At 33.9% G+C, this 27,174-nt stretch overlaps 2 protein-coding genes across 2 annotated transcripts in view; one reads left to right on the forward strand and one right to left on the reverse strand.

The window, feature by feature from the left end:
- Window positions 1–3,218: 3,218 nt before the first annotated feature.
- On the reverse strand, window positions 3,219–6,148 carry LOC120426539 (uncharacterized). Its single transcript, XM_039591311.2, has 2 exons — window positions 5,841–6,148; window positions 3,219–3,576 (listed from the first exon to the last, which is right to left on the reverse strand). The coding sequence occupies exons 1-2, from the start codon at window positions 5,909–5,911 to the stop codon at window positions 3,315–3,317; spliced, it is 333 nt and encodes a 110-aa protein (XP_039447245.1). The 5' UTR covers window positions 5,912–6,148; the 3' UTR covers window positions 3,219–3,314.
- A 3,601-nt stretch (window positions 6,149–9,749) lies between these two features.
- Window positions 9,750–27,174, forward strand: part of LOC120427329 (serine/arginine repetitive matrix protein 2) — a 44,939-nt gene continuing 27,514 nt past the window's right edge. Inside the window, exons 1-2 of the mRNA XM_039592199.2 lie at window positions 9,750–10,414; window positions 16,757–16,867. Coding sequence (XP_039448133.1) covers window positions 10,173–10,414; window positions 16,757–16,867 — 353 coding nt within the window. The 5' untranslated portion in view covers window positions 9,750–10,172. The remainder of the gene's footprint in view (window positions 10,415–16,756; window positions 16,868–27,174) is intronic.

The raw sequence follows: 27,174 nt of genomic DNA on the forward strand, positions 1-27,174 counted from the left end.
ATAAAAATTAGAAACTACAAATTTACGAAAACCTCGAAATTCTAACTTTCAAAAACTCATTTTTTTTAAATTTAAAATTTTGGAATTTAAAAAATCTTAAATTTAAAAAAATATAATAGGGAAAACAAACATTTCACAAATTTCAAATAATAAAAAAATTAAAAATAATGCAGGACATATCAACAATATTTAACAACTGAAATGTTTAAATGCAAAATAAAAAATATGTAGAATTGAATAATAATTTTAATATCAAAGTATTTATAAATTCAACAGCTCAAAAATTTGTAAATTCTATAACTGAAAATTTCAGAAACTACAAGTCGAAATTTCAAAGTTTTAAATATCTGAAATATATAAATTAGAAAATACAAATTTACGAAAACCTCGAAATTCTAACATTCAAAAACTCTTTTGCCTTCCTCACTGAGGTAAGGCTATAATCCTGCTCTAAAAATGAACTTTTTATTAAAAGCTCAAAGACCCACCTTCATGTATACATATCGACTCAGAATCGAAAACTGAACAAATGTCTGTGTGTGTGTATGTGTGTGTGTATGTGTGTGTATGTATGTATGTGACCAAAATTCTCACTGAGTTTTCTCAGCACTGGCTGGACCGATTTTGACCAAACTAGTTGCATTCGACTTGGTTTAGAGTCCCATACATCGCTATTGAATTGTTTGAAGTTTCGATAACTAGTTCAAAAGTTATGTATAAAAATGTGTTTTCACATATATCCGGATCTCATTTATATGCATGTAAACGATGTCCGGATCCATCATCCGACCCATCGTTAGTTAGGTGATTGAAAAGCCTTTCCAACGAGTTCAAAACATTGATGATCTGGCAACCCTGTGTCGAGTTATGACCACTTAAGTGATATATTTGTACTTTTTTGATGCCGGATCTCACTTTAAAGTATGTAAACGATGTCCGGATCCATCATCCGACCCATCGTTGGTTAGGTAATCAAGAGACCTTTCCAACGAGTCCAAAACATTGATGATCTGGCAACCCTGTCTCGAGTTATGACCAAAAAAAAATAGCTGAAATATGTGTCCAAACCACTCACATTACCCATTGTTGGTAAAAAGTGAGGAAGGCATCAACCACATAGGTGGATTAAGTTAGTTTTTTTTTTTAAATAAAAATTTTGGAATTTAAAAAATCTTAAATTTGAAAAGTTACTGATTTAGGAATTTAAGAATTTAGGCACGAAAAGAATGCGCAACATATCTTGGGGATCATCCATAAACCACGTGGACACATTTGGGGGGGGGGGGGGGGGGGTATGGCGATTGTCCACGCTCCATACAAAAAAGTTTTTTTTTGTATGAAAATTTGTCCACGAGGGAGGGGGGTTGAGATTTCCAAAAAAAAATCCTCGTGGTTTGTGGATGGTCCCGTGACCGCGTTCCTTCCGATCTGCATACTTAGCTTATTATGTGAAAATTGTTGTGTTTAGTAATTATTTATTAATAAACACAGCCAAAGTTGACCCCTGAAAAAAATTACATAAAACAAGTCAATCTTCCAAACAAGTAAATTTAAGAGTTCTTCTTTCCAATGATTTTTCAAGATCAAAAATTGGTTGAAAATGTTTTTTTTTTGCAAATTTTTAGATCGAAGCCCGTCTAGAGGCTTTTTTTTGCCAGGGTGGCCACTCAAGTCGGGAATTGGGTCCTAAAATGAAACTTAGATTTCTGATATTATTGTTTAGAGCGATAAAGCTTATTTTTCTGAGTACAATGACCCTTCGTACGACCACAAAGAGTTTAAAATGGATTTTTAAATCAATTTTGAAAAATTAACCTCGCGGTCCTTCTTGACAGAAAAGCTCCTACTTGACAGCTCGTTCCAAAGGGACCATAGTTAATCCATCAAAAAAATGTTGTCTTATCAATTTTTTTTTTTGCATTAAAATGAAAAAAAGTGATCAGAAATGGTTTTTAATCGTGTTTTTTAGCGTTGTACATAAAAATTGACATAGGGCTTTAGTACCCAATTCGTCAAAATCGGGATTTTGTAATACTTTGTCAAAATGTCGAAATCTCAAGCCTAACGACTAGTTTAAAAAATTGTTTTCTACAACCGTGTTTTATATAAGAACAAACTCTTCAGGAAAAAATAGTCATCGCTACTTTCAAAAGTGTCTCATAGGAACTTTTCTCGTCTTTCCGATGCTCCAAAGAGCGAAATGTTTCATCGATACATTTTTGAGACATTAATTTTTTGTTTGTTGTTGTTGTTTTTGTTGAAATTGCCTTGATTATTAAATATTAAAATTTTATTGGAATAAGTGTGATAGCTGTTCAAGAAAATGGTCAGATGATGTGTTTTAAGCTCGGTTTTAAGTGTCAATTACTCATCCAAATGTGCGAAATATGACAAGAAACAACTTTGTAGAAGATTGCCAATCGCTGATAATTTAAAAAAAACAGTTATATTTACCTAAATTTAAAAAGTAAAAGTAAACTGTAATGACGGAGGCTAATTTATATTTGCTTAAAAATCAGGTCGTTTTGTTTTGCAATACTGATTTAAATGTTCAAATAAAATATCATAACGATAACTCGTCCAGCTCAAACCTTTGTAGGGGTAAGAGGTGGGATCATCATCATCATCATCGTCAAATCTAACATTTTTTGAAAACTATGGTTTATATTATAATGATTGCAAAACAACTGAACAAGTGTAAAATGCATTTTAAAGGTCTTTTTCATGCAAATGTTGCATATGGCTTTTTATTACAATATTCATATTTATTTTTTTAACAGTCAAAGATTTAAATATAATCCAAAATAATTTTTATAGTTTTCGGATCAGAATCTTGATAAAACTTAAAGTCAAATCAAAAAAATATGCTAGAATAGATCAAAATATCCTTGATTTATTTTTTCCGTTTTTAAAATTCAAATTTAGTGATTTTCGACCTCCCTGACTGAAAAGTCCGTCAGACGTCCGTCGTTTGTCGTCCGTGCAATCGTACGACGTCGCACGACAATGTCGTGCGACTTTCGCACGAATGTCATACGTTTTTGCACCAAAATGTCGTATTTGTCGTGCGATCGATGATCGAAATTGTACGACATTGTCGTACGACATTCGACCGACGTCGCACGGTTTTGTTATTTAGAATGTCGTGCTATTGTCGTGTGCTGTCATTTCGGTTTTTTAGGTTATGTTGCAGTTGAAAAACTGTTTGTTTTGTTTTTATTGATTTTTTTTTATTCAAGCTGTCAAAAATTTACAAAAATATTCACTTGTTCACCTAATTTCACTTGCGTTTTGCTGATTCTTCTCCAACTTGGCTACCTTCGGGATTTGCCTTGACCGCAGCTTCCGGCTTGGATGTTGGTGTTCTTCTGAGGCGGCCGTGGCAGCATCTTTGTCGTGTTGGACTCGACGAGCTGATCAAAACCCGGATGCGACGCCAATCTTGGATCTCCGACGGATTGATGTTTACCGGAGTACGAGACAACGGACTCGGAGTACGAGACCGAGAAAACGTGGCTGCTTCCGTGGGTTCTACGACACGTTTCCGGCAGGATCAGATTGGAATATGTTTGTTGCCTGAAAAATATATCATCAGTCAACAATTGGCAAGAATTTATAAATTAAATTCTGATTTCAAAAATAATAATAATATAATTTCAAGACAATAAAATTTCATTTTTATTTTTATTATTTTTGAACTGTAAAAGAAAAACTAAATTTATAAATTCTCGCTTACTTTTACAAAAGGTCCTATGTACATAGGAAACCCATGGCGCATTGGTTGTATTGAAAAAGTAATCTAGAAATATCAAAATTTAAACATTTAAAAACAATTATAAATGAAGACATCTAAAAAATAATAATTTAAAAACATATAAAACTCAAATTATTGCAAGTAGTTTTAAAATCCGAAAATATCATTATTATTTAAAAATTGTACCAAATTTGAGAATGCTTAAAAAAAATTAATGATCAAACGTTTACAAATTTCAGCATTTTTGTATGACCCTAAAATTCTAAAATTCTAAAATTCTAAAATTCTAAAATTCTAAAATTCTAAAATTCTAAAATTCTAAAATTCTAAAATTCTAAAATTCTAAAATTCTAAAATTCTAAAATTCTAAAATTCTAAAATTCTAAAATTCTAAAATTCTAAAATTCTAAAATTCTAAAATTCTAAAATTCTTAAATTCTTAAATTCTTAAATTCTAAAATTCTAAAATTCTAAAATTCTAAAATTCTGAAATTCTAAAATTCTAAAATTGTAAAATTCAAATTTTCTGAATTTCAAAATTTTAGAGTACCTCAATACCAAAATCATTTATTTCAATTTGTGATATTTTTATAACTCCTGTTTTTAATAGACCATTTTTTAAAAACATTGTAAAATCCTTTAAAATTTTCAAAAATCATACATTGTAGATTGTTTCAAATTTAAAATTTTTAAATTTAAGAATTTTTTGATTTTTTTAAAGATTTTTTAAAGTTTAAAATATAAAAAAAATATAAACTATAACATTTTTAAAACTTAAAAAAATTACTTTGTATTTTTTCAATGTTATATAATTTTTGCACTTTGTATTTTTTTCATTTTTCATTTTTTTTTTAATTTTTAGAATTTGTATTTTTTTATTTAAAAATATAAATTATTTGAATTTTAGAATTTACAATTTTGGAATTTTTCGAATTCAAAATTCCAACTCGTGCGACTAACGTTTTAGGAATTTAAGAACTTTATAATGTTAGATTTTTTGTATTTATGAATTGAAGAATTTTAGTATTTAGGAATTAGGGAATTTTAAGTGGGAGCGGCCGTGGCTGACTGGTTACGGTGTTCGCTTTGTAAGCGAATGGTTCTGGGTTCGATTCCCATCTGCTCCCAACGAGAAAGTTAAGAACACAGAAATTTGAAATGATGAATAGGAACAAAAAATCAAAGTCGCTCGAGGCGGGGTTCGATCCCCCGTCCTTTGGATTGGTAAGCAAAAATGCTAACCACTAGGCCATGACGACTTGGTGAGCGTGGACTGGAATTAGGACTACTGTTACAGAGAGCGAGTTGTGGCGCTATAACCACGGCAAATAGTGTCCAGGGCATTCGTGGAAATACAATGTCCCATCCCAGAGGGTCCCGGAGTACCAAACCTTCTTAGCATGGTGCTCCCAACGAATACAACCAAATCTCGGAGCGTATGGTGGTGTGTCCCCACGCTTCTTCCTCCCCTGTCGATTCTGAATTGTGTTGTTGTTCGAACACTCTGTGCTCAAACTCAACCCAATTACGAGTCATCTCTGCGATACGGCTTTACGCAGTAGGCCTGGCCGGTTTAACGCTTGTGATGTTTCAATGCATTCTAATGCAATGGCGCACTACAAATGTTAATAAATGACAAGAAGAGTGCTAGGCGTCATCTAACCTAAGGCACTCTCCAGGATCCCTTCGAAAGATTGGCTGCGCTAGGGTCTGATTAGATTAGATTAGATTAGATTAGGAATTAGGGAATTTTAAGTTCAAGAAATTTGAGAATTTTAACAATTTGCACAATATCAAGAAATTAAATAAATTTAGAATTTTCAAATTCTTGCATTCTTAAGTTCTGGAATGCTAGAATTTTAAATAAGAAAGAAAAACTTTATAATTTAATTTTACAATTATCAAATCAAATCAGCGTTGAAGTATTTTTAAACTTTAGTATTTTAGATTTTTTTTATTTTTCAGTTTGGAATTATTGGACTGAAAAGTTAAGAATTTGCGATGTTCCATTCATCCTATTTTTAATTTCGATCGTCCAATCGCACTTCCAGCACACCTCCTTCATCGTTTCTAAAACATGACTCACCAACCGCTTCCTCGATCGCAAACTGGTTCCTTCCCGTCCCGTCTTCCAGAATGGCCCGCCGAGTAAACCATATTTCCCGTCCTCCTCCTCCTCCTATACCGCCACGAAGACCGCAATCTGGAATACAAGACAATTTTATTCGGTCGCTCGCCTACTCCCGAAGGAACTTTCCGACAGAAAAAGTAATTCAACCTAGAACACAACTTACCTTTAAACTGTCCAAAATCCTCCCAAAGCCTAAAACCAACAACAACTGGTTCGGCTCGGTTACAATCAAGTCCGAACAAGATCAACTGAAGAGAACTGTCAAACTGTTTGCGTCGACGATAATCGACGTCGAATTGAAGGTTAATCGATGGAAAAAACAATAGGTCTATTCCCGTACTTGCAGAATTGCAGAATTTCTGCAGCTTCTGCAGAATTCTGCAGCCAGCATAAGTCACTTTTTTGCAGCACGTTCCCGTACTTTTCAGCTCGCTCTCTTCATCTCTCTCTTTTGCAGAAGTTCTGCAAGGAGAGAAGCGGCAAAAAATTTGCCTGGGTAGCGCGTTCCAGTACTTTTTCTGCAACATTGTACACAGTTGAGTGGATTTACTCAACTTGTGTATTTTTTTTAATTATTTCAAACTATTTTCAAAAAATGGTTGACAAAAAAAGTAATTGATAGAAGTTTTTTTTTTTTTTTTTTTGCGGATCGAGGTGGGATAGCCAGGATCAAGTCAGTCCAAGTCCGGTTGTGTAAAGGAACGGTAATGGTCGTGTCAATCACATGCGGATCGCTCGCACTCCATGGGAGCGGGGATTGAGGACATGATTGGGTAGGTTAAAATGAGATTGTGTTTGTGAGAGTATGTAATCGTGTAATGATGTAAATAAGCTAAATCGAAACTTCGTGCTCAATCGCCGCCCCCAATGTTCATTAAAAACCCCATTCGCACAAGCTTCCCAAAATCAGTACTGTAGGTTTTAACTGTCGAGACTGTTAAAACCTACAGAACTGACCCCAAGGAACTCGAGCGAACGGGGTACACTATCCACACACCAACGGACTTTTACTATGTGACCCTTAACTGTTCCAACAAAGGCAAAATTATTAAAATGAATTCATATGTTGAGGTTTAAACTCAATCAGCAAAGGTAATTATTTAACAAATGCAAAGAAACACACGTCGGGCAAAATTTTCCCACATAAAAAAGTCGGAACTTGTATAAAATGTTTTACAGTCCCCTGTCCTGTCACGTTCGTCAAAAGTCTTGTCAATTTTGCTGAAAATTAAAGTGGTTAGAGTTGCAGTTAATCGTATTCAACATGACCAGAAAAGGCAGGCCTGTAATACGATTATCATGCATGAGTACTTAGCTTTAAAGAGGACGACTCCGCAACCGCCGTCAGATGTCCTCGATCACCTTCGCCAGCAAAAGTCGCAATTGGCCAGTAACGAGTTTGTCCTGCTTGTCCTTTGACCAGCTCCGCCGTGGGAACCATCATATCGAAATCGGAGTTCCATTACGCTACACAACCCGGCCGCTAGGTACGCTCCAGTTGCTCCGAATTTTCCGACGACAGGAAGCATTCGATCATTCGGTTCCGTCTGGATTTATTCTTCAAAACTGTGGCACTGTAAATATTCTTCAAATAACTAATAAAGAACTATTAATATTTCCAGACACCACTCGGCAAAGATCAATGTGTAACATCTTTGACTGGCGCTAGTATGGGGAACAAATGCTCCCCTGCTCTTTCCGTATTGGTAAAGTGCATTACAAGCCCTCCGACCGTCCCATGCTTTCCATGGGGGCAAGGTCCCAGCCGTGCGGAGGGAAAAAAAGTAATTGATAGAAGTTAATAGTAATTTTATTTGGCAACGATATTCTGTTAGTTAGACTTTTAATCAGGGCGGGTAACTAGAAATTAATTATGCTTAGGTAGAAATAATATATAAGAAACAGCTTAAAAATTTTATATTAGGTAAACAATTTTACAAATGAGAGTGGCAGGCAAGGGGCTGGAAACTTTAATATTACTTAAGAATACTGAGTATACTAACGATATTCCAGTATACTTATTAGTATACTAACCGAAAAGCAATAAACTGTCAGTATATTAAGATACTCTCAGTATATTGGTAAGTATACTGGCGATATGTAAAGGAAATAATAAGTATACTAACATATATTTTGATATACTGGTTAACATAATAATTATAGCTCTAAGAGTTTCCAGCCCCTTGGTGGCAGGTACGTTTAATAAATATGATAAAAAAGACATACAAAGGTTTTATATAGAAGGGGCCATGAATACATGTTTAATAGCAGAATGTTTGAAAGATTATTCAGGATAACATTAATAAATTATGACTGGATGTCACATGAGAGAACAACGGTGACGCAGTAAAATTGACAAATAAAAAAAAATGATCACAAACTTAAAAATTTTGATACACATAAATTAAGCAATCTGGAAATTAAGAAATCCATAATTAAAAATATTTAAAAAAAAACTAATATTTCCACATCAAGAAACTTAAAAAAAAACATTAAATCAGATATTTGAGAAATTTAAAAATGCAAATAATTATATCATAAAAATAAAAAAAAAACAATCAATCACAAATTCAAAGCCAAAAAAATCAAATAATAAAAAACTAAATATTTCCAAAATATTAAAGTTCAAAAAAATCTTAATTAAAAAAATTCAATATAAAAAAAAGGTTGAAAAAAATTCGAAATAAATAACAAAAGTTTTTATACCTATTTATGAGTTCAGAACACAACATATTCAAAAGCTACAGTTAAAAATAATAAGATAGAAACTTAAAGAAATTATAATTTCAAATACAAGTCAAATTAAATAATTGGGTAAATCAAAATTTTTGAAAATCAAATATAAATTAAATAGGAACAGTCAAAATTTTCAATCTCTAAATTCTCTAAATTTGAGTTTCTAAACTAAAATATGACTTCAAAAAATGTGTATTTATTATGATTCAAGATGGCGTAGAAATTAAAAGTTCAAGAATTTATGAATTTAAGCATTTAAGAATTTAAGAATTTAAGACTTTAAGAATTTTAATTTCGACAAAATAACTTTTTTTTGTTCATAGAAGCATATAAGAATATACATTGGTAGCACCGTTAAAGGTATAATTTATTATTTGCCAATTAAATTTACCTGTTATTTAACACACATATTTAGTATATTCCGAGGTATATTCAAAAACAATTGAAGATCAAAAATTATTCCTAAACAAATATTTATTTGAAATTATCAAACTCAAAAGAAATGTGTCTTTTAAAAGTTTTTACAAACAATTTTTTGTTGGGGTACTAGCCGTGCTGTAATACTATGGCTTAAGTTATCAATTTTTTATTAGGTAAAAATATTAACACTAAAAAAAATCGCTATATCATTTACATAAATGAACTAAGCCTACAACTACAACTTATAATAAAATGCTTAATTTCACCCAACTTACAGATTTTATGTAAGCGTGTAGTCAACATCCATCACACCCAATTGCAGTAACTTTTCAACAAGAAAGAGAAGAGAGAGCTTGCAGAAAAGTACGGGAACGGTTTTGCTGCAACTTCTACCTCTCTCACTGCAGAAGTTCTGCCTGTGAGGAAAGTTACTTTTGTTGCAGAAAAATACGGGAACGCTCTGCTGCCGTTTTTGTGCAGAATTGCAGAATTCTGCAGTACGGGAATAGACCTAATGTCGGGCAGGTCGAGTGTTTGTCGTACGTTTGTCGTCCTTTCGACCAATCGATATCGAAACGGTAAAATCAAAACCGTGCGACAACTCGTACGACGTGCGACATTTTTCAAACAGGGCTCCTTCGGTCTTCCATTTTCGACCTACTCGACCGTACACCCCAGCCGACCTTGCAACGTCAAACCAACCATCGTCCGTCCATCATTTTCAAAAGCAGAAGCAGAGCAGTGGCAGTGTTTTTCTCGTGTGATGGCCGCAAATCGCGAATTTACACGCGCTGATTAGCAAGTTCGTCGCGCTAAATTCCGCGGAACCATCTCGCGGGCGGTAGTGTCGCACCCGGAGGGTTTTTACATCGGCCGGAGGTTGTGCTTTCCACGTATATCGGGAGTGATTCCACCGAGTGCTGTGTTGTGTGGTGGGGGCTATTGATTTTCCTGCTGTGCGCCGCGGCGTTGCACTTGAAAATTTTCCCTACGTCGGAAATCGTAGCAAGCGCGGAACGGTCGGTCGCCGGAAATCAGCTGCTGCGCCACTGGCAACGACCCACATTCAAGTCGGTTTGTGTTGTTGTTTGCCGGAAGTGATTTCGTAGCAGGGTAAAGGAAAACGACGAAATGTACAACGGAATCGGTCTGCAGACGGCCCGTGGGTCCGGAACGAATGGCCACGTCCAGCGGAACGTGGCCTTTGTGCGGCCAGGCAAGAAGGACAGCGTAAACTATCGCACCGAGGACGATCTGGCCAAGCTGGATGCCCAGGCGAACCGGCAGCCGAACCAGGGCATTCTGGACCACGAGCGGAAGCGGAAGGTCGAGGTGAAGTGTGCTGAACTGGAGGAGGTTCTCGAGAGTCAAGGGTAAGTGGCGGAAGAGGAGAGCTTGATAGTACATGCTTTTTCATGAATGTATAAGTTTGTTTTGTAATGTTGAACTACAGTCGACTCTCTGGCTGTCGATCTTCTCGATATCAATATTGATCCATCTATCGATGAATTCTTCAGTCCCTTCAATCTGCATACTTCAATTGTCTTCATTCCTCGATATTTTCTCTTGCTTGAAGGATCTCTTCCTCGACGGTCCCTTGGATTCTGTTTGCTTTAAAAATCTCTTCTGGTTATCAATAATTTCACTTTCTCATGGCTTGCATAGACATTTTTCTTTGCGGAACGATGCTTTGAAGGGTGTTTGACATTAGTTTGTTTTTGTTTGCTGGACGTTGCCATAATTCTCTCCCATAGCTGGGTATCAAGAAAAAAAAAATCAATCGAGTCTTCATTTTGCATCGTTCTGTAAACTGATGATTCTCTTCCTCGACGGTCCCTTGGATATTGACAACCAGAGAGTCGACTGGAAATTTACATTTGATCCAAAACTAACTAACAAATTTAAAATCTGAATCTACTTAATTTAAGCTTGAATGTGACTGATAGTATCTCAAAAGTTATTATTAATGTGCATTTGGTAACCTTCCTTGCCTTACCTTAAAATTTCTAGCTTTGATTGTATTGCAATTGTTTATGAAAAAATATATTTTTTGCTCCCTGATTTCTTGACTCATTTTGAGATATATTTTTTTATATTTTAAAATTGTTTGCAGCAATCAATATTTCCAATATTTTTTAGCAGTAAACACAGTTAAAACCCTTTATGAAATTAAAATTTTGTATTTATCTTATTGTGCATTTTTAGACAGCAATTCAAGATTTTGTTCATTTCACATTTTTACGAAATGGGTAATTTTGTTATCTTATTGAAGAATTCTCGCAGGCCAAGGATTGATACCTAAGAGCATGCAATGGCACTGACCTTGTTGCGTGCTCTTCGGTTGACGTCCACGTAAGGAACATCCTGGAAGGAGCGTAACTAACTACATCCGTAGTTCTGTTAGATCATCCGAATTATCTTGATCAGAACAGTATAGCTCTGGTTCCTTGCGAGTGTCCTATTTTCTTACCTCCACGTTGGCTTGGTTTTCATGATGACCTAGCTGGTGGCCTGTGGAAACGGATCGTAAACCTTTGACCACCGCGGGTCAGAGTCGAGACGGCTAAAAGAAAGGGGCGCAACAATGTGGGAAAGGGAAGTAATTTGTGATTGTAGACGGTATTGTTTTGATTCGCAGTATGTTGAGTCAACTGCTGTAGATGTACCTGAAACATCGCACAACGGGGTTTTCTCTTCTCTTCATTGTCAGCTACCACCTATCTCCTTTTTTTTTTTTTTTTTTTTTTTTTTATTTTGCTCTATTGATCCGTACTTCTTCACTAATTCTTCTGTTTACCATTTTGGTTTTGATTTATTTACTCTTGATTCTCGTATCTCTCAATGCTTGCACTCTTTTTTTTCCAAATAATGCTGCTTTAGCAAACTGTGTGTTTTCTTTAAAATAAACCTTCCCCTAATGTACTAGTAATACCAAGTCTATTTATCATTTGCCTATTCTTTGTTGATTTACATCTTTATTTATTTATTTGATTAATTTTTTATCTAGTCCATCATAACAATAATCTAAGCTTGTTTGTTATCTCTATTTATTAACTATTGCCTATTTCTAGATCTACTACATCAAGCTTATACTTTTTTACTTTTTTACATACAATTATGATTCTCTTACTATTGATTCTTTATAAAGTATGTTCTCCTTTACTGTCTATTGTTTTCAACCTTCACCCTTTTCTTCTAACAAGTGAGGTTCAAGCCCTTACTCAATTTATAGAATGATTGAAGGATTAACACAAATATTACTATTGTACTTTTGGTAAACTTTTGAATAACATGCTTAGGTTCAAAACATTGTAACAAAACACCGCGACAGAAGAAATAGCAACAGATAAACACGACTCAACACTAGGAAAGACTTCAGGAGAAAACAATACACAGTAAATAACAATTAGTTTTTGAATTCAAACTAAAAATAAAACAGTTTTTGCTTTAATGAACGTTGATAGGCACACTATAAATGGTTAGGCGCTTATACTTACATCAAACCCTACGTAATGTACCACCCCCGGCCGAGTTAAAATGCGTAACCGGAAAAGAAGGTGTGCATGCCTGGCACGAACACTCAAAGCGTGTTCTAGCGTGTTGCTCGTACTGACTCAGAGCAAGGGTAAGATGTAGGTGTAAGGGCAGTGCGTGTTCGTCGGGAACCTGGTGCATAAGATCGGTCAAGGCCCGTTCTTACACTGAAAATTGCGAATTGCGAATTATTGAAGAATTCTCAGATAAATATTCTGCACTTTCGTGAAATTTTCCGATCTTTTTGAAAACAATATTTAATTTTTTTTAAATTCAAGACTAACATTTCAAAAGGGCATAATGTTGAATGTTTGACCCTTTTGAAATATTAGTCTTGATTGAAAAAATGAAAATATGGTTTTCGAAAAGATCGGAAAATTTCACGAATGTTTCATGTTTTAACATTGAAAATCGCTGCTGAGATCGCTATCGCTATCGACATTAGAAATTTTGGGTTGTTTGGGTGAGACTTAGCAAACATCAATTTGCCTAATTTTAAACCATTGCATGGCTCTCTCAGCAACTAAGGGTCGTATCAACAAAGTTCAAAAATGCAAAATATAGAGAAATTTCTCAGCTTTTCAAAATATGTTTTCAAAGGTGGGCAAACATGGGCGCTAATCAAAAAAAAAAAAAAAATAACTGCGACTATTTTCAAAAACTTTAACTTGAAAACGCGATTGCACATCGAAAAATGAAGTTGAAAAATTTTTGCAACCAATATTTCGATTTTTTGAAAAAATCAGTGTTGATTAAAAAATTCATAACTCGGTCAAAGATTTTTTGCCCATTCTGGAAATTTCTGAAAAGTTAGCATTTGATGTCCCCTAAAACATATTAGAAAATGAGTAATTCTCTACCAACTCACACGAAATCGGGAAAAGTTGCCCCGACCCCTCTTCGATTTGCGTGAAACTTTGTCCTAAGGGGTAACTTTTGTCCCTGATCACGAATCCGAAGTCCGTTTTTTTTTATATCTCGTGACGGAGGGGCGATACGATCTCTTCCATTTTTGAACATGCGAAAAAAGAGGTGTTTTTCAATAATTTGCAGCCTGAATCGGTGATGAGATAGAAATTTGGTGTCAAAGGGACTTTTATGTAAAATTAGACGCCCGATTTGATGGCGTACTCAAAATTCCGGAAAAACGTATTTTTCATCGAAAAAAACACTAAAAAAGTTTTAAAAATTCTCCCATTTTCCGTTACTCGACTGTAAAAAATTTTGGAACATGTCATTTTATGGGAAATTAAATGTACTTTTCATTTTTTCATTTAGAACAAAACTTTTCATTTTAAAATTTCGTGTTTTTTCTAACTTTGCAGGGTTATTTTTTAGAGTGTAACAATGTTCTACAAAGTTGTAGAGCAGACATTTACAAAAACTTTTGATATATAGACATAAGGGGTTTGATATAAACATCACGAGTTATTGCGATTTTACGAAAAAAAAGTTTTGAAAATGTTGGTCGTCGTTGATCATGGTCACCAGCGACAGACACGGACGACGAAACAAAGAGAAACGCAAAAAGTAACTTTTTCAAAACTTTTTTTTCGTGAAATCGCGATAACTCGTGATGTTTATATCAAACCCCTTATGTCTATGTATCATTTTTTTTTGTAATTGTCTGTTCTACAACTTTGTAGGACATTGTTACACTCTAAAAAATAACCCTGCAAAGTTAGAAAAAACACGAAATTTTGAAATGAAAAAAATTGTTCTAAATGAAAAATGACCCTTCTGGGTCAATGTAGATTCGAAAAGTACATTTAATTTCCCATAAAATGACTTGTTCCAAAAAAAAAATTAAAGTCGAGTAACGGAAAATGGGAGAATTAAAAAAAAAATTAAGTGTTTTTTTCGATGGAAAATACGTTTTTTTCGGAATTCTGAATACGCCATCAAACCGGGCATCTAATTTTACATGAAAGTCCCTTTGACACCAAATTTCTATCTCATCACCGTTTCAGGCTGCAAATTATTGAAAAACACCTCTTTTTTCGCATGTTCAAAAATGGAAGGGGTCGTACCGCCCCTCCGTCACGAGATATCAAAAAAACGGACTTCGGATTCGTGATCAGGGACAAAAGTTACCCCTTAGGACAAAGTTTCACGCAAATCGAAGAGGGGTCGGGGCAACTGCTGTGTGAGTTGGCGGAGAATTCTAGATTAAATTTTCAAAACAACCTATCCCTCATGGGTTTCCTATGCAGATAGGACCTTTTGAAAATTTAATCGAGAATTACCCAAATAAAAAAAATAATAATAGTGTTTTTTTTTTTGCAAATCAAGTTTTAGTGACAAAAAGTGAAATTCAAAATCATCATTTTTTTTACCGTGTGTCATTTTTTTCAGTGTAGTCCTTATTCATACCTAAAACTTTGTTGAAGACACCAAATCGATTAAAAAATTCCTTCAAAAGTTAAAGAATTTTGAATTTTCATACATCATTGCCAAATTTGTATGGAAAATTATATGGACAAAATAATAATGCAAAATGGCTTCTTTGGGCATACCGAAGGCACCAAAAAAGTTTCAGCCGGATTAAAAAATACAAAAAAATCTAATGACCGAAATCTAAGAGAATTGCTCAATAGTTGAAGTAGTCCGAAAATAAGCTGGACCAACAATTTTTTTTGCAAAACCCATGGAAAATAACAATTATCCAAAAGACTAGAGCCAGCTGCACAGGCAGCAAAGCAATTTTTTGAAAAAAGCTTGTTGAAAAAGTTGTTCCAGCTGGCAAATTTGTTAAATTAACTACTATTTTAATTAGATTTACTAGTTTAAGTAAATAATTCAAACTGTCAAATCTATGATATTTTTAAGGATTTTTAAGTTAAACAGAATTGTGGTTGAAAAAGTAGATAATTTGTCGGGTCTTTTACTAAAACTCCTTTCCGTGTAGTAGAGTTAGATTAGATCAGATTAGAATAATACCTGAGAAATGGTATAGTTTATTTGAGTTTGTATTTAAGTTTGTTGAAATGCTTAATCCCTGGGCTTTGTCATAATGAGTGTCATAGGTTTGATGCTTGTTTGGCAAAGAGTATGATTTGATTCGATGTGGAATTAAAATCGAAGTGTTCAGTATATTGCTGAAGCTTCCATTTTTACACATGGACACCACTTCATGCTGCGAGAACCCACTTTGGCGCAGTCTCAGGGCTTAATCGATGGCCGGTAAGCTGTCATCGAGACAAGGAGGTTCTCCGATAGTGGAAATATCACATTTGTATTATGAACCGCTACATATGTGATTTTTCCCTATCCTAATGTGGGTGTCAGGTTAGGATGCGGGTTTTTAAAAATTTAGTTTTTGTAGAATTTAGGATTTTAACTATAAATATCAACTTTTTATACTTTGCCTTTAGTTATTTAGGGACAAAATTAGTAACAGTGAATTTAGTAATTCTATCAGAATCGGTGATTTTCATTCAAGTAGCATAAAAACCATTCTGATTTGTCAAAATTTCCATAAAGTCTCGATCAATCAATAGTGAAATGATATCGGACTAAATTCGTTGATCTGTTGAACTAACGGTTGTCGGATTATGATTGTATCGACCATTGTTGCGAATCGAGGATCACTGGAATTCTGACGATCAAATGGTCGTCTCTTTTTCAATTCACGACTTGTAAAATATGAACTGTTATTCATTTTTTTTTTGTTTTTTAAAGGAAGCCAGACAGGCTTTAAAAGACACGTTTTTTTTGGCTATTAATTAAAATGTCGGGGATTTGAGATAAGAGTAGCTTTCGGATAGGTTGCTTTAAATCTTGTATTCAATTCAAGTTAGGTAGTTATCCGCAAATGAAAATTTGGACTTATATGAATAATTGAACATTTTGGACTTATGAATAACACACAACTGTGCATTTATTCTTGAGTCAGATCCATACAGCGTCAGTGTTTATTTGGTCGAAGTGTACTAATTCATTGGCAGATCTGATTCTAGTTGTAATGTACGACAAGACTACAGACGGACGTGACAGGACGAGGGCCCAGTTTAGAGGTTTCGACATCAACAATGTGCGGCTGGATCACCCTCCCAAAAAAAAAAAAAAAAAGTTTGTTGAAATGCTTAATATACGTTGTTTTCAATGTTCATTAATAACTGACTAAATATAATTCAAATTCATTGAATAAAAATTATTCTTACATTATCTCATTTTTCCAGACTCAACCTGGAGGAAGTTCGCACCAAGGTGGAGCTGTACCGCTCGAAGCTCATGAACCAGGGCGGCACCGCTACCACAGAGCTACCAAAGGACGAATTTGGACGATTGCTGTAAGTACCAACACTTCTATTTCTATTCGTACCTGTCCACCCGGAAACCAGTTACCCACTTCCTAATTGCAACCAACCGAAAACCCACCCCTCCGTTTCCAAGAAGCCTTTCAAGCATAAAACATTGACCCCCAACCAGACGCGAGGTGCGCGCGCGAGCCACTGACCGTTATCTGATCCTTTTTCCCTCCCCCTCACTTGCTTGCTTGCTGTCCATACTGACTAATGAGTTTGTTATGGTAATGAGGGTTGCTTGAAAGTGCAGTGTGTCCGCCGGTGCATAATTTTATCAAAATTTAAAAACCATTATGAACCGAAAGGATAACAAAACGGGTCATGCAATTTGGATCTGATTCATGGCAAGCACGTAGCTAGAGCTCTCTCTCTCTCGCTATTGATTTTTCATAAACAAAAGGGCAACATTTTCGGTTCTCGATTGACCTACAAAAATAATTTGACGCAGCACCTCATTTTCTATAGCCGCAAACTATAATTAGAACTTGTGATGGAGGCCACAACAAATGGTCGTAGCTACTAATAGTTTGGATTTCCGAGACAATGGAATTTTTGGTCGTTCGATTTATTATCGCCGAAATGAAACCGTTCTGTAAGGAATACGTAACTTTATTAAATTTGTACCAAATATAAATAGGGCTCGCCACCCTCTACATCAGCGATCCATCATCAACCCCGTACACGTTCATCGAGTCCTCGCTGAAGCCGTCCATCTGGGGTGGCGTCCCGATAAACTGATCGCGGCTCATGCCGCCGCTGACGAGCTGCTGATGATCGCCCGTATAGTCCAAGTACTGCTGCTGCATAACCGACTCCCCAAGTGGACTCATCTCGGCAAAGGTTCGATGCAGCTGGGACTCGTCGACGAGCGTTGGCCGTTGGGCGTTGAACTTGGTCTTGTAGCGCAACCGTTGGTTCACGTACCGATCGTACAGTTTCCCGGTGGGATTCTTCCGCACCGTGTTCCTCGGACAGTAGAACGTCTCCATCTGTTCCGAGGGAAACAGCTGGCAGATGATCTCGGCGTAGTGACGCATCAGCGAGTGCGTGAACGTGATGTTGTAGATCAGGAACGGCTCCACGACCACGTGGGTCAGCTCGGTGAGCGCCTTCTTGTCCAGGTGGTGATGGTCGGCAAAGTAGTTCAACACCCAGCGACCGCTACGACTTCCCTGCAGGAAGCCGGTGAGGGATTCCGGCGTCACCCGAATGGGCAGATTGGCTGCGTCCGCGATGGCACCGTTTTGTTGCGAGGCTGAGTTTGCGGCTAGCGAGGCGGCAGTGAGCGTTGACGAGGAGGACGTTGAGGAAGACGCGATGACGGTCGGGTTGCGGGTGTCCGGGAGCATGATGGGCGGCGGTGTCATGGGCATTTCGCGGGCAATACTGCTGGTGGTGATGCGAGGTTTCTTCTCCGGTTCGAACGAGGACGGCTCGATGGAACGGCGCTGGTAGCGTCGCTTGGCCATTGGGGGTTCCGGGGAGTTCTGGAAGGGGAAATTTTGGTTTTAGTTTTTGCTTCTTTAGCTCAACCCGGTTGAGTAGATTAATAGAGAATTTGCACCTTTGTTTCTTATTTGTATTATTAGGTCTATTATCTTTGGAGGTTCTCAAGCTTTTGCATTTTTGCTATTTTCATAATTTTGTAGTCACTTTTATGAAAATTTAAAATGCGCGAAACCAAAATTATTTTGCGAAAAAACACTACTGTTCATCGAAAATTTTCAAAAATTTAAAAGATTTTTGAACACACCCAAACATGTTAAAAATAATTCTAAACGCAGGGGAAGCGCTTTAAATTGATTTTAGATAATAAAACTTTAATTTTCATTAAAATTTTGAAGTTTTTGAAAAAAACAATATTTTTTTGCCCCTTTCAGCAAACTTTTGAAAGTATTTGTGCCAACCTAACTAAAAGTTAAATTTATTCTAAAAATAAGTATTCTTTCATTTTCGACATTATATTATATGTGAATTTTTTTGAGTCAGAGCTTATGGTACCGGAGACAGCATTTTTCGGAAAAAAATGGATTTTTTGAAATACATTAAAATATTGTCAAAAAAAAATAAAATAAAAAAAGTTCGACGATCAAATCATCAATCGTTCGCCATTTTCAAGTTATTGGCATTTTATGGTGAAATTTTGCAAAAAATGTTCAGTTTTTAGGAAATTTGTGAAAATTTTCTGCAATTATTGTTGATTTACTTAGTTGATGGTTGCTTAAATACAGCATCATAAAATTAAATTCAGCGAAATATGAGTATTTTTTTTCATTGTCATCTAATAAGACATGCGACATCTCGGAAACTATTGGTTGGATTTTTTGTGTTAAAAATTAAACTTTTGTAAATTTCTGCTTTTTTGATGAAAATAATTTCGAAATTTGAGAAACCAGCTCAACATTTGAAAATGTCCAAAAATAAGCGTTTAAAGACATTTCAAAAGTATACTCTTGCATCTAAAATTTCGATTTTGTTCTTCAAAAAGTGTAGACAAACAAACAATCATTTACAGCAAAAAATGTTAATAAATAACTTGAAAATTGTCGTGTTTGTCCGAGCCGGGATTTGAACCCCGATCTACCGCTTACGAGACGGAACCACTAGGCTACGTGGTTTGGTCGTATATATCTTAAATATTTATTTTTTTTCAAAATTAATGTTCTGGTATCAGATTTTGCCCCCTACTAAACTCTAGTGCAAAAGTTTTTTTTAATCCCGTAAAGGTATTAGACTATGACAAACAAACAAACTCGGCCTTTTTGACATTTTTTTGTTTGCAGAAACTTCAGCCTGTATACATTTTGCTTTGTTTGCGAGCTTAGCTAACTGTAAAATACGATAAAAAGCAAGTTCGTTTGTTTGCCATAGCCTAATACCTCCTTAAGAAGTGTTGAAAGTTATCTAATATTATGAAAATTTATATGCATATATATATTTTTTTTTAAATTTTTATGTTTTTCTTGTTTCATTTTTACTATTTTAATTTGCATTTATCATGTTCAGTTTATGTTTTTTTTTTTAAATAGTATTTCACTTACTCTATCACCTCCTATCATTACCTTTTGCCTTTCTAGTTTTTTCATGTCTTAGATTATTTTTTTTTTCAATTTTTCGCTTGTTTTTAAAATTTTCTGCTATGGAATGATACCATTATTATTTGAATTGTAAAAAATGCGTAGATGCACTACAAAAAGTACTGCATACTTATTTTTAATTAAAATAAAGGAAATGTTAGTAAAAAACACAGCCAAATTTTACCCCTAAAAAAATACATGTTTTAAAACATTGGCAAAATCAAATAAAACAAGTCAAACTTCCAACCCTTAATATCTAAAATTTTTAAAAGTTCTTCTTTCCAATGCATTCAAAAGATACAAAATTGGTTGAAAAATGAATTTTTGGCGAATTTTTAGATCGAAACCCGTCTAGAGGCGGGGTTGGATTGTAGAGGGTTAAGAATTCAACTTTTAGTGATAAAAATTCGGATTTTTTCCGTGTAACCATTCTTTCTGAAAAGTCCTAATCATAATCTACAACTTTGCCGAAGACACCAAATCGATCAGAAAATCAGATTTGTAGTATGCATTGCGATCGAAAATCAACCTAATAATCTTAAAATTATCTGTTTTAGTTTTGAGAGAAGAGTGAAGCAGTGAAGTTTGCCCTCTCTGCGTAGAGAAAAAAAAAATCTTCTTTCCAATGCTTTCTTAAGATCAAAAAATAGTTGAAAATGATTTTTTGGCGAATTTTTAGATCGAAACCCGTCTAGAGGCGGGGTTGGGTTGTAGAGGGTTAAGAATTCAACTTTTAGTGATAAAAAGTCTAATAAAAATTCGGATTTTTTCCGTGTAACCATTCTTTCTGAAAAGTCCTAATCATAATCTACAACTTTGCCGAAGACACCAAATCGATCAGAAAATTGATATTCCGTTCTAATATTCTTTAAAAAACAGATCTATAGTATGTATTGCGATTGAAAATCAACCTAAAAATCTTGAAATTATCTGTTTTAGTTTTGAGAGAAGAGTGAATCGGTCTCTTTTAAATTTGCCCTCTCTGAGTATTTAGTTAAACTGTTTTGAAGGAGGTTGCTCTAACGTTGGCCGTTCAAAATAGAATCATAGGAAAAAGATTTTTACTTTTTCCATCATTTAAAATTATAATCGTAGAATTTAACCATCTCAAGTTGAACGACCTTTCTCTCCCAATCTTCCATCACTTACCCAGTGCAGTCCCTTGCGCCACTCGCGCAACCGGTGCCGCAGCAGAATCCTCTGTCCGATCGCGCGCTCATCTTTGAAGATGTCGTTCAGATCGCGCTCTTCGATCACCTCCAGGCACTCCACCGAAACTCCGCAGTCTGTGGAATCGAAAAATGGAAAAAACAGACAGTCATTAATATTTATTGGCCATGGTTTTTTGGTTTTGTGACCACTATTTAGATGTGTTTGTTAGACAAACTCCGGGCCGCGCACTATGTACATAAAACATCACTTTTTGAACATTCGAAAATTATCGTCTGCTCAGCGCAAGCGCTTCGACTGTTCGAGTTCGCACTCCACACTCTCTCTCTGGTAAAATTCACCAGACGAGCTGACCAATACTTGATGGTTGAAATCACACTTACACATCAACCGGTTGAGAGTGGCCACCTTGAGGCCCCACTCGTTGCGGACCAGGTTCTCCAGGGCAAACCGTTCAAAGTCGTCCAGTTCTTCCTTGAAGGCACCGGGACCGCCAGGGCCACCGCCCCCGGTTCCGGCACTTCCGCCCGGACTTCCGGGACCACTCGAGTGCGGAATGCTCGTCGAGTTGAGAGCCATTATAGAATGTAAAGCTTAGTACAAGACCGGGGTAGTAGGCGCTGACCGGTTTCAAAAATGGCGCGCTGCTTAAATTTAACGTGCCTACTACGGTTCGATGCTGAAAATAAACTGACTGTTCAACATGGCCTGCTGGTGGGGTGCGCGCTGGTAGACACCACCAGCCCAGCTTACTAGGTACCGTACGTGACTGTTGAATTTTATTATTATTATACCCTATTGAATGTGGGATCGCTGCGTCTCACTCTCGCCCCCCCTTAACCCGGCAGTGCGGCTCTCGCTCACTCTTCAACGCCAACTGTGATGTGAACTGTCGAAACTTAAAAGACGACCAAGAAGACGACGACGACGACGAGAGATGAGCAAGATGGACAAATCTGTTCTAGCTCGGGAATGAGAAACAGAGAAAGACAGAGAGAGTCAATTCACAATACTCACAGCTCAATGCTGCTGGTCTTGTGGCCTGGCTGCTTGGTCTTGTTGGTTGGTAGGTAGTACAGAAAACGTTAAAGGAATAATAATAATAAATGCTCTGTGCTGCTGGCTGAACCCCACCGATATAGTCGATATAATAGTTAAATGGTACATTCAAATGGTGATGAGATCTCTCGGAGGAGCGATGGCGAGTCTGTATTGGTGCCCGCAAACATTGAAAAGGGGCATTGTATTGTGGAGACAGCGAGCATACATTCAGGGTTGTTACGGACGGCGCGGATCGCGCGGATGGCGCGGATGGCGCGTATCGCGCGGATCTGGCGCGGATTTGCTGGCTAATTTTGCTCAGGCGCGGATTTCGCGCGGATAGCAATTTTGATTAACAAAATAATTGAGAACGATAGAATTTCTTTCAAATTACAAAGGAAAATATTACTAGTAATTAAATAAATTCAATCTTTTTCGTTGAGTGCGAAAAGATCAATTTCTAAGAAGTTGTTAATGAAGAAAATTTTCTTCTAAAAATTTTCTTCTAAAAATTATTGATTGCTTTTTTTCATACGAAACTTTGAAATAATCTTCAAGGAGCGATTTTTTTAATGTATTGAGATTTGCTATATTAATTTAACATAACATTACAACTCATTATTTTTAAAACATCTGCTTAACAATTCAAATAAATACCAATTTTATTAAAATCAAATTAACAAAATTCAAAAAATGACAGAATTTTAAAAAATTGAAGCTATGAAACTTTTTAGATTCAATTCAATTCAATTCAATTAGTGTTTATTAGTAAATAATCAATTTACAATTTCGTGTTTCTTATAGCCTAATAGAGTTTTGGAGTTCCTTTCAACTATGGTTTACACTATAATTCATTTAGATGTAATTGGATATTCTAACAATGGATTTGGCAAGAGAAGGAGAAATAAAAAAAAACCTTCGAGATTTGCTAAGGAAAAGGATAGAAATAGAAAAAGCTTAAAACTAAATCACAGTTTGTTTTGTCTGTTGACGTCGAAAAACTTCGCTGCACAAGGCAGCTTATCCGTTGTAGATGTACTTCATCATCAGCTCACTAAGAGCTTGGAATTGATCTGCCTTGTTCCGGCAGGCACGAAAACGCGTGAGCATCTCTCCAGCAAGGGCGAAAAACTCGGGAAGCGTGAAGAGATCATCACCGGTAACATCAGCTTGTCCCGGGGAAGTGCCGGCCCCAGAAGCGGCTACTTTAGCGTACGAACCTCCCCAACCGGGAGGGAACGCTGGTTTGGGAATCTTTTTAGATTTTTTATGTTTTTTCAATATAAAAATTTAAATTTTTAAATTTTTGGTTTATTGAAAAATTAAAGAATTCTGTTGCCACTCTGATTCTGAACTCTGAATCTCCGTTTAAAAGCGAAATGTAATGTTAAAATTAAAAAATAAGAAATCTGCAATTCAACAATTTGGAATTAAAAAGAAACAGAATTCATAATCTGAAATTGTCAAAACTTACAGACTCAAAAACGTGAAAAAGTACGAATTATTAAATTGAAAAATTACGAGAATATTGCAATTGATTTTTTTGTTTATTTTTATTTTTTTAAGAAAGTTCTTAAGTTTCCAAATTATTAAATTAATAAATTATTAAATTATTAAATTATTTAATTATTAAATTTTTAAATTTTTAAATTATTAAATTATTAAATTATTAAATTATTAAATTATTAAATTATTAAATTTTTAAATTATTAAATTATTAAATTATTAAATTATTAAATTATTAAATTATTAAATTATTAAATTATTAAATTATTAAATTATTAAATTATTAAATTATTAAATTATTAAATTATTAAATTATTAAATTATTAAATTATTAAATTATTAAATTATTAAATTATTAAATTATTAAATTATTAAATTATTAAATTATTAAATTATTAAATTATTAAATTATTAAATTATTAAATTATTAAATTATTAAATTATTAAATTATTAAATTATTAAATTATTAAATTATTAAATTATTAAATTATTAAATTATTAAATTATTAAATTATTAAATTATTAAATTATTAAATTATTAAATTATTTAATTATTAAATTTTTAAATTATTAAATTATTAAATTATTAAATTATTAAATTATTAAATTATTAAATTATTAAATTATTAAATTATTCAATTATTAAATTATTAAATTATTAAATTATTAAATTATTAAATTATTAAATTATTAAATTATTAAATTATTAAATTATTAAATTATTAAATTATTAAATTATTAAATTATTAAATTATTAAATTATTAAATTATTAAATTATTAAATTATTAAATTATTAAATTATTAAATTATTAAATTATTAAATTATTAAATTATTAAATTATTAAATTATTAAATTATTAAATTATTAAATTATTAAATTATTAAATTATTAAATTATTAAATTATTAAATTATTAAATTATTAAATTATTAAATTATTAAATTATTAAATTATTAAATTATTAAATTATTAAATTATTAAATTATTAAATTATTAAATTATTAAATTATTAAATTATTAAATTATTAAATTATTAAATTATTAAATTATTAAATTATTAAATTATTAAATTATTAAATTATTAAATTATTAAATTATTAAATTATTAAATTATTAAATTATTAAATTATTAAATTATTAAATTATTTAATTATTTAATTATTAAATTATTAAATTATTAAATTATTAAATTATTATATTATTAAATTATTAAATTATTAAATTATTAAATTATTAAATTATTAAATTATTAAATTATTAAATTATTAAATTATTAAATTATTAAATTATTAAATTATTAAATTATTAAATTATTAAATTATTAAATTATTAAATTATTAAATTATTAAATTATTAAATTATTAAATTATTAAATTATTAAATTAGTAAATTAATAAATTAATCAATTAATAAATTATCAAATTATTAAAAAAATGCCGTTTTTTTAGTTCGCATCATTTTTGGAGTCATATTTTTGCTTAGAGAAATTTAGAGAAGAAAATAATAGAAATTTCGTGTTTCGATTTTCCAGAGTAAAGTTTTGGCGAGAATTATCAAGTAGTAAATCCCTAGATTTTATAATTTGGTGATTTATTTTATAGTTTTATTTTTTTTTAATTTTCGAATTTAATTTTTTTTACTGAATTTGTTTTTAAAGCAACGATATTAAAAGTGTTGCAAAAAATGCTAATATTGTTTCAGAAATGGCAAAAATGGTTTTATTTGGTACAGGTGGGATATGAATCCACAACTGATCAACGGTACTGATCAAAATGCCTTCTGTATTATTCTTTTTTCGTTTAAAATTTCATTCATTATGTTACTCCTAGTGTTACTCTCTTCTTTGTTTGTCGCGATTTTTTTATATGGCGCGGATTTCGCGCGGATTGGGTTTTGGGGTCGGCGCGGATCTGGCGCGGATTTTTTCTCGAATTTTCCGTAACAACCCTGTACATTGTACATTCTATAAGACGAAATCGGATATAATTTCAAATGGAAAGATAAAGTTTAGTGCCTTTAAAATGTGTGCGTCGTCGTCTTCTTTGCGCTCTTTGGCCTGGCTAGAGCATGCCAATATTAAAAGGGGAATGACTTGTTTTTGAATCTATGTAGATGCGGTTTCTACTATAGGTGAACCGTAAAACAACATAACTTTAACGTAATGTTGCAATTTGCAATATTTCATCCTTCTAAAATTACATGCAATCCATGTAAGTTTACGTGAATCGCTTAAAATGCACGTAAAACATACTGTCAAACGTCAAATTCCCTTCATTTCACGGTGGTCACCCAAATAACAAAGTTTACAAAGAAAGTCATTCAATCCATGGTTTTACTGGTTGAAATTTACTACCCACAATAATGCGAGTTCAAGTCGCTGCCTGTATTGCGTTCTGAGAGTGATGGTAGAAGATATTTTAATGGGTAGATTTGACTTTGACTATATGTATGGTTTCTTTCTTCTTTTTTGTTTCCTCCCGTCTGGCTGGGTTAGATTGGGTTGGGGTTGGGCCCCGATGATTTGATTTCAAGTTGTTGGTGTATGTCCTCCTCCCTCCTCTCCCGTCGTTATCGGGTATTGAATGCAAATGTGCGCTGAGTTTTGAACTAAACTCTCGCTCAATGTGGGGTCTTTTACATTGAATGCTGTTCGAAGTGGTGATTGTTTCAGAGCACGGATAATTCAAAAAATGATGTAGGGTTGGGTTTGGTATTTTCCAAAAACATTTTTATTGATATTACACTTTCTTATTTTTTTAGACTCTTTCGAACTATTTCCGACTTTCATCAATTTGTTTGATGCTCATTTTTTCCAACATTCTGGAGAAAAAAAAGTACAATGTTATTTTTTCTACGAAGTAAAGATTCTTTTTTTCAATTATATTATAATTCCGGAAAATGTCTGTTCCTGGAAGTGGCTATTTTGGGATATTCCATTCCGGATAATTTTATTCCGGATAGCGTCCATTTAACATTCCAACGCCCAAGGCTCCGAAAAAGTTGGAACGGTAACTTCAACTCAATGGTTCTCGGGCATAACTCAACCAATCAAGATGATTCTTCTTTCCAGTGATTAGTTAGGATGTCTTGATGATTCTAGATCTTTGCAGAACTTAATTTGGTCAAATCTGTAATTTTTGCGAACAAAAACATCGTTCCAACTTTTTTTTTCGCGTGTAAAAAAAAAATTCGCCAAAAATTCCGCGAAGGCAGTCTTTTTAAAAAAGGTGGAACGCTGTTTTCGGTCGCAGAAATTACAGATCTGTTCAAATCAAGTTCTGCAAAATTTAAGGATCATCTGGACATTCTTACAAATCACTGGAAACAAGAATCGTCCCGATTGGTTGAGTAATGCCCGAGAACCAGCGAGTTGAAGTTACCGTTCCACCTTTTTTGGAAGGCTTGGGCGTCCGTGTAAGTTGGACATGTGTTGGGCGTTCCAGTGTTAAAAAAAAAATCCATTCCGTTAAATGGGTGCCGTCAAGCCAAAGAAATA

Source organism: Culex pipiens, chromosome 3 (assembly GCF_016801865.2).
Source record: "Culex pipiens pallens isolate TS chromosome 3, TS_CPP_V2, whole genome shotgun sequence".
NCBI lineage: Eukaryota > Metazoa > Arthropoda > Insecta > Diptera > Culicidae > Culex > Culex pipiens.